Source organism: Sardina pilchardus, chromosome 24 (assembly GCF_963854185.1).
Source record: "Sardina pilchardus chromosome 24, fSarPil1.1, whole genome shotgun sequence".
Taxonomy (NCBI): domain Eukaryota; kingdom Metazoa; phylum Chordata; class Actinopteri; order Clupeiformes; family Clupeidae; genus Sardina; species Sardina pilchardus.
Window position 1 is genome coordinate 19,431,556 of NC_085017.1, and position 7,500 is coordinate 19,439,055.

At 47.9% G+C, this 7,500-nt stretch overlaps 1 protein-coding gene across 1 annotated transcript in view; it reads left to right on the forward strand.

Annotated features, from left to right (window-relative positions):
* Nucleotides 1–7,500, forward strand: part of trappc9 (trafficking protein particle complex subunit 9) — a gene marked incomplete in the record, with an annotated part of 254,163 nt that overhangs the window by 169,112 nt on the left and 77,551 nt on the right. The window contains 2 exon segments of the mRNA XM_062528708.1: nucleotides 1,932–2,111; nucleotides 7,453–7,500. The exon segment at nucleotides 7,453–7,500 is cut by the window's right edge and continues 44 nt beyond it. Coding sequence (XP_062384692.1) covers nucleotides 1,932–2,111; nucleotides 7,453–7,500 — 228 coding nt within the window.

The window sequence follows — 7,500 nt, forward strand, 5'->3', positions numbered from 1 at the left end:
GAGTCCACTCTGACGCCCCCCCCCCCCCCGAAGGGAAGCGCTGGAGGATGGAGGGATGAGGGGGATGGAGGAGGACGGGGAAACAAACGACAAGATGAAGGAGTGAGCAGGAAGGCAGGAAGGGGGACGAGCGGAAAGCAAGACGGACGGAGAGGCGATGAGGCGTGACAGAGAGCGCAGAGGGAGGAGGAGGAGGAGAGGAAGCGAGGGATGTGATAGGGTGGAAGTGAAGAGGTGATGAAGGTAGCGATGGAGGGGGGTGGGAAACGAGGGGGGTGGGAAACGAGGGGGGTGGTGGAGTACATTCAGAGAGGCAGGGCGTTGAGGGAGAGGTGAAAAAAGATGGGAGGAAGAGAGCGAAAGAATCCGAGATGAGAGGGGAACAGAGTGGGGAAGGGCCAGGGGAGAGTGACAGGTGAAGAGATGAGGGCTGATGACATGAGAAATAGGGTAAAAGAAGATGGAGAGTGGAGAAGTGTGTGTGTGTGTGTGTGTGTGTGTGTGTGTGTGTGTGTGTGTGTGTGTGTGTGTGTGTGTGTGTGTGTGTGTGTGTGTGTGTGTGTGTGTGTGTGTGTGTGTGTGTGTGTGTGTGTGTGTGTGTGTGTGTGTGTGTGTGTCGGGATGGCCGCTGCTGACTGGAAGACTTGAACTCCTGGGGCCTCTTGTCACTAACACAGGAAGTGACATAAGCCTGTCAATCTCTGCTCGGTTTCAGATAAGCATTTTTGTGTGTGCTTGTTTGTGTGTGTGTGTGTGTGATTTGTATTCATATGTATGATTGTGTGTATGTGTGTGTGAGAGATTTGTATTCGGATGTAGGATGGTGGTGTGTGTGTCTGTGTGTGTGTTATTTATGTTCATATGTAGGATGTTGTATGTGTGTGTGAGAGAGAGAGATTTGTATTGATAAGTAGGATGGTTTGTGTGTGTGTGTGTGTGTGCGATGCAGTAGTAGAGGACGCACACAAAATGGTTGTCCCACAAGTGTTTGGGAATGTTCCTGCTACGCTGCTGAATAGTGTCCTGCAGGCGGAATGCCTCCGACTGGCACACACCTGTTCCGTGTCTCCGCTCATTCTCCTCGGCTCATACCGACGTCTTATTGATGCTCACTGAGTGCATACTTACAGTTCTGCCAGCGTTTGATTTGGCTCGAACCACACACCTTCTGGAGGCCATTATTCTCTCTAAGAACAGCACTCCCACAGATATGGCTGCTCCTCTCCTCTTCTCTTCTTCCTCTCCTCTCCTCTCCTCTCCTTCTTCTCTTCTCCTCTGCTCCTCTCCTCTTCTCTTCTTCCTCTCCTCTCCTTCTTCTCTTCTCCTCTCCTCCTCTCCTTTCCTCTCCCCTTCTCTTCTTCCTCTCCTCTCCTCTCCTCTCCTCTCCCTTCCTCTCTTCTCTTCTCTTCTTTTCTCTTCTCTTCTCTTCTCTCCTCTCCTCTCCTCTCCTCTCCTCTCCTCTCCTCCTCTCCTCTTCTGCCTCTACCCTTTACTCCCATCACGCGGTGCTTATGGATGCTTGACAGCCTAAAGAGGAGCTAAAATTGTTAGTGTGTGTGTTCCCTTGGTAAAGACATGATCCTCGTCACACCTGTCCACACTCCGATCTGCTTATGTGTGTGTGTGTGTGTGTGTGTGTGTGTATTTATAGCAGGGAATGTGCTCAGAGATAAGTGGTGGAAATGTCAGCAACACATCTCTTTCTACTCATGTCATTCCAAATATGTGCTCATGTGCAGCATGCCTACACACACAGAGACACACACACACACACACACACACACACACACACACACACACACACACACACACACACTCAGGTTTTCTTTTCAAGTAGAATGCTTCAAGAGTCATAATGCTGCATATTTCTCCAGGTTGTTAATCCCCCCCCCCCCCCCCCCCCCCCCTCTCTCTCTGTGTCTCTCTCTCAGGATGGCGATCCAGGTGGATAAGTTTGCGTTTGAGAGCGTGCTGGCCCAGTGTGCAGACGGGGACGGTGGCGGCGGCGGCGGCGTCCCCGAGCGCTTCACCAGCCCCAAGCAGCTGGAGGAGCAGCGTCTGCTGGCCCAGAGCGGCCTCATCAACAGCACCCTCAACATCCGCTGGACCATCATATCCTTTACCACTGCGTTCGTGTGTGTGTGTGTGTGTGTGTGTGTGTGTGTGTGTGTGTGTGTGTGTGTGTGTGTGTGTGTGTGTGTGTGTGTGTGTGTGTGTGTGTGTGTGTGTGTGTGTGTGTGTGTGTGTGTGTGTGTGTGTGTGTGTGTGTGTGTGTGTGTGTGTGTGTCCAGTATGTGTGTGTGTGTGTTAGCCAGAGAGAAAGAGAGAGCCAGTGAGCGAGCGACACAGAGAGCGAGAAAGAGATGAATAGTGTGTGTATTGGTGTCTGTGTGTGTTTGTCCCAGTAGGGGTGAGTGGTAGCCAGCATCTGGACACAGCATCTGCTCTGTGTTGTAGGCTGTGCTCAAGCTCTTTACTGCAGCATATGGGGACACGTATGCCGTGGGCTTTGGGCTCTGGGCTTCATTTGACCAGTGTGTGTGTGTGTGTGTGTGTGTGTGTGTGTGTGTGTGTGTGTGTGTGTGTGTGTGTGTGTGTGTGTGTGTGTGTGTGTGTGTGTGTGTGTGTGTGTGTGTGTGTGTGTGTGTGTGTGTGTGTGTGTGTGTGTGTGTGTGTGTGTGTGTGTGTGTGTGTGTTGGGTCTGTCTGCCCTCTGATGAATACTGTGTCTGATGTTTTCATACATCAGCGGCTAAAATTGTTGGTCCCCTTCCATGAAAAAGGAAAATCACTTCAGTTCTTCTTTGAAATAACTTGAAACTGATGAAAGTAATTGGCATTCGTCATTGTTTCCTAGTCCGTGTTTAATGCAAATTTTGATTTTTTCAACAGAATATTTAAATAATGAAAACAAATGAAAGTGACATTGACAAAAATGATGGTATTACTCACCTAAAAGTGTTTTGCACAACCTTTAGAGGCAATCACTTCCAATGCTCGGCAATCACTGATAGATAGATTTAGAAACACTTTACATAGCTCTGAACAAGACTTCTGTATCTGTCAAGTGGTGGTTTAGCCAACATCTTTATAGGCTAGTGTCTCCAACATCTTGGTAACGTGCTTTGTGCTGTGATCAGGCAGCTATTTTCCTATTCAAGTGAATATGTTTGATGGGATTTAGGTCTGGAATATTTAGAGCACATTTAAAACAGTTTCCACTGACCAAAGTGCTGTACATAGGATATGGCTAAAACCTGATATTGGATGGGCACTTCAGGATAGTCCACTGTTTGGCCATTCTTTGGAGCTTTTAGCCATGTGTTTAGATCATTATGCCGTTGGAGGCTGTATAGTTCACACCAGGACGCCATTGAGACTATTTCATTGTGCTCCGCACATACGGTATTCAAGGCACCCTGAGCCACTATGCTGCGCAAAGCAGCAGCAACAGCTTGCAACTGAGCTGCTTTCAGAAATTGCAGTGTTTATTTTTTGTTGTTGTTGTTGTTGGTTTTATTTTTGTGGATATGTTCATTTGTCTGTGCACGTAGAGCTGATGTGACTTGACAGAAAAAGCACCACTCTCATCTCCTCAGTCCAGAAGACGCTTCTGCCAGAATCATTGTGACTTGATGATGTGCTTTCAGTCTGGGGTCAGGTATCCTTATGTAGCCACATCCAGTCGGACTGACCCTCAAACTTGTTAATAGCGTGTGCAACTTTAGTCACTGGAACATTACGTTCCGACAGCCTTTACCTTTAACACACTTGTCTATAATTTTCCCTCTGATCCTCTCCGCAAACATTTTCCTTTGATTTCTCCGGGTTGAAGGGTTTCAGACCTGTCTGAACAACTGCCCGAGGTGTTATTGATTGCTCATCCCTCTGTAGCTTCTGCCTCAACAGATCCCAGATCAGGAGAGCAATTTCATTGAACACGCGTATGCCCCAGGTAGACAGAGTTCAAGAACATGCCACAGTCGGTAGAATGATGATACTGTAATTGAACAGGCTGGAGCTTATCCAAGTTTGGTCAGTGGGACAGTTTTAGATGGGTTTGATAGGCTTTCACAGTGCATATGACACATCCACTGATTTAGTCATTTACAGTATGTCCCCATAGCTCTACAGTAGCTCATGTTCCTATAAGCTGTTGGAGTTATGACATTTAGGACATTGTGAAGACTATCTACAATGCACACACATTGCTCCCTTTGAGCTGTGTGGCTCGATATCATAGGCCTTTTGCCAGAGCAATATGTGGGCTGCCTGTTGAATTTAGATGTGTTGGTGACAACTGAAATGGCTTGTACAATGGCCAGAAATAGTGCTTTAAAAAGAAATGTAACAGATGGAATGTGAATATCAATTAATATGTTTATGAATTATGCACACACAGAGAGAAAAAGAGAGAGAGTGAGTGAGAGAGAAAGCCATGTGTTATGTAAACATGTAAATACAGAATCACCTGATCAGCCTGCGCATTATAAAGCATGGACAGGACAGATGGATGGCAGGTAGATTGACAAAAATATACAAGCATGTATAAACTTACAGTATATGCACACAGACATATACACACACACACACTCTCGCTCGCTCGCTCGCTCACTCGTACCTTGATGAGTGGGCACACCCTGTGCAAACAGCCATTCAGGCAGGGCTATTAGAAATATCCACTTAAGGAAATATGAACATCTGAAAGAAAATCAGCTTAAGAATTTGATGTGGTGTGTGTGTGTGTGTGTGTGTGTGTGTGTGTGTGTGTTTTCTGTGTATGTGGCTATAGACGTGTGTGTGTGTGTGTCTGTGTGTGTGTGTGTGTGACCGTATTGCTCCGAAAACCACTCGCTAGCTTTTTGCGTGGGCTGCAGATCAGGACTCGTAGCCACGGCCGCACATTTGCCGGCCCCGTTAGTCTCTCCCCTCTCCACAACTCCGTTCCGTTAAAGATGGCCGATCCGCTCCGCAAGGGGCGTCCCCCGCCCCGCTCTCTCTGACTCCCTCACCCTGAATCAGCTGACCCGGCCAGAAGCAGCCGGGCAGAACCAGATGATACGCATGCAAATGGACAGGGGCGACAGGGGGACGAGGATCGGCCCGCTTTGACCATCAGCTTTGACCATCAGCTTTGATCACCCGGCGCCGCAGGCCCCAACGCAGCCCCAGAGAGATGAGTCGTTTTTAGCCCCCAGACAACAAAAGAATGAAATCAACTGATCATAAAGGCGCTCGTGCTTGTATGAAGTACCTTTTAAAATGAAGAGGAGGACGTGAGATAGGGCCATTGGGGTACGGGGGAGTTGTTTGGGCCTCAGTGGTTTTTGAGGGGATAATGGTGAAGAGAGGCCTTGATGTCTATGAAGGAATGCATGACAACAGAAAGTCATTTTACCTCTTCTGTGTGAAGGGCCCACATGAAACCTTTTTACATTTGTCAGATGGTTCCCTCTTTCCACAGTACACGCTTCGAGCCATACAACTAGCAAGGGAACATATCCCTCCATACTTAGCCTAATTGTTCTCATGAGTAATGTTCTGGTCATGCTTAAGCATACTTTAATCTAGACCCTGTAGTTTTACTCTAGGGCTACTCGGAGAAATTGAGATTTTATTTTATTTTTAGTTCTGTGCAAAAGGAGGGTCTATCTAAGACCACAGCTTAGTGCCCAGTTGCCTTTAACCATTGTGGTAATAGCTGATTGCCATTTTAGCCAGAGGACACTTTATGTGTGTGTGTGTGTGTCTGATCACACAGTACGTATGTGCTTTTGTGGTGTACTCTGTACTCTCTCTCTTGCTCCTTTTTCCTCTCCTCCCTTCCTGTGCTCTCTCTCTCTCTCCTTCCCTCCCTCCCTCCTTCCCTCCCTTCCTCTCCCTTCCCTCAGTTCAACCTGTGAACACTGAGGCATGTATGTGCATAAAAGACATCCTCTCTCTAGTGGTACACAGTGCCTCCCTAGAGCTGTGTGTGTGTGTCTGTGTGTGTGTGTGTGTGTCTGTGTGTGTGTGTGTGAGTGTGTGTGTCTGTGTGTGTGAGTGTGTGACTGTGTGTGTGTGTGTGTGTGCCTGTGTGTGTGTGTGAGAGAAAGGGACTCGGAGCTCTTGGCACAGCCAATGCTGGATCAGGCAGCCTCCTCTGCTCTCTCCCAGTCAGCAACACCCTGCCTCCAGCCTCTCCATCCCCCCTCCATCTCCCCTGGCCTCTCCTGGCATTCTCTCTCTCTCTCTCTCTCTCTCTCTCTTCTCTGTCCGTCTGTCTCTCTCTCTCTCTCCCTCTCCCTCCCTCCCTCGCTCTCTCTTCTCTGTCTCTCTCTCTCTCTCTCTCTCTCTCTCTCTCTCTCTCTCTCTCTCTCTCTCTCTCTCTCTCTCTCTCTCTATCCCCCCCTCTCTCTCTCCAATGAATACGCCAACATATCAAAAGAGATGGCTCTGCCAGGCCTTTCGCTGTGTGGCTAATTATAGTTTGGCAGTGTGTGCTCTTTTTTGTTCTTTGATATTCTTTCCCTCTCATTTCCTCAATCATGTAATCACTAGATGACTAGAGCTTTGACTTCTTTACCCCTGTTAGCTTTGCAGCCTTTTGGAACTACGGCAGGCCCATTGGCCCAAAGTGTGTGAAGTGTTTTAGCAGACACTTAGTCTGTCAGCAGGTACTGTGATAAAGGCATATCTGTCCCTTATGCATTCATAACCCCCTAGACACATTTTCTTGCTTTTTGAAGATTAGAAGACACTACAATCGACGTTTTAGCTCCGATTCGATCCAATTGGATTTCTGGCACGTCAGACATTTTTGCTGTTTGTCTTGCAGTGTGAACAGTCCAACTTAGTGTGAGCGCAGCAATCATGTCCAATTTGAAATGTGTAATTTGAGTTGCCATTTTGTTATCATATGCAACTAGGGGGGGGGGGGGGACAGCCTGCCCAGCCGTTCATTTAAACTACCTTTATCTCCACCTGTCCTTGTAGGGTGTAGTCACATGAGCCCAGATGACAAAAAGCATTATTTCGCTCATTTGAGATTTCATGTGTTTTGACCTGGCTGGCATTGTGCTGGCGCTACTTTGTTTAATTGTCCATGACTTTTGTTTTGTTTGGCATCTCCACTCATGCGTATGTGTTTGTGTGGGAGGTTGTTCTCATGTGACTGTTGTAGCACTTGTGTGTGTGTGTGTGTGTGTGTGTGTGTGTGTGTGTGTGCGTGTGCGTGTGCTTGTATATATGAGTACTGTATGTGTGTGTGTGTGTGTGTGTGTTTCTGAGTATGAGAGAGAGAGAGAGAGAGAGAGAGAGTGAGTGTGTGTGTGTGTGTGTGTGTTTCTGAGGATGAGTATGAGAGAGAGAGTGTGTGTGTGTGTGTGTGTGTCTGTTTGTATGTATACATGTTTGTTTGTGTGTGTGTGTTTACCCACCCTCTTGACGCCGGCGTCTCCTTAACCCGTGCCCACCCGTCTCTGCAGCGCCAGGGCGAAGCCAGCGTGGAGGGCGTGCTCAA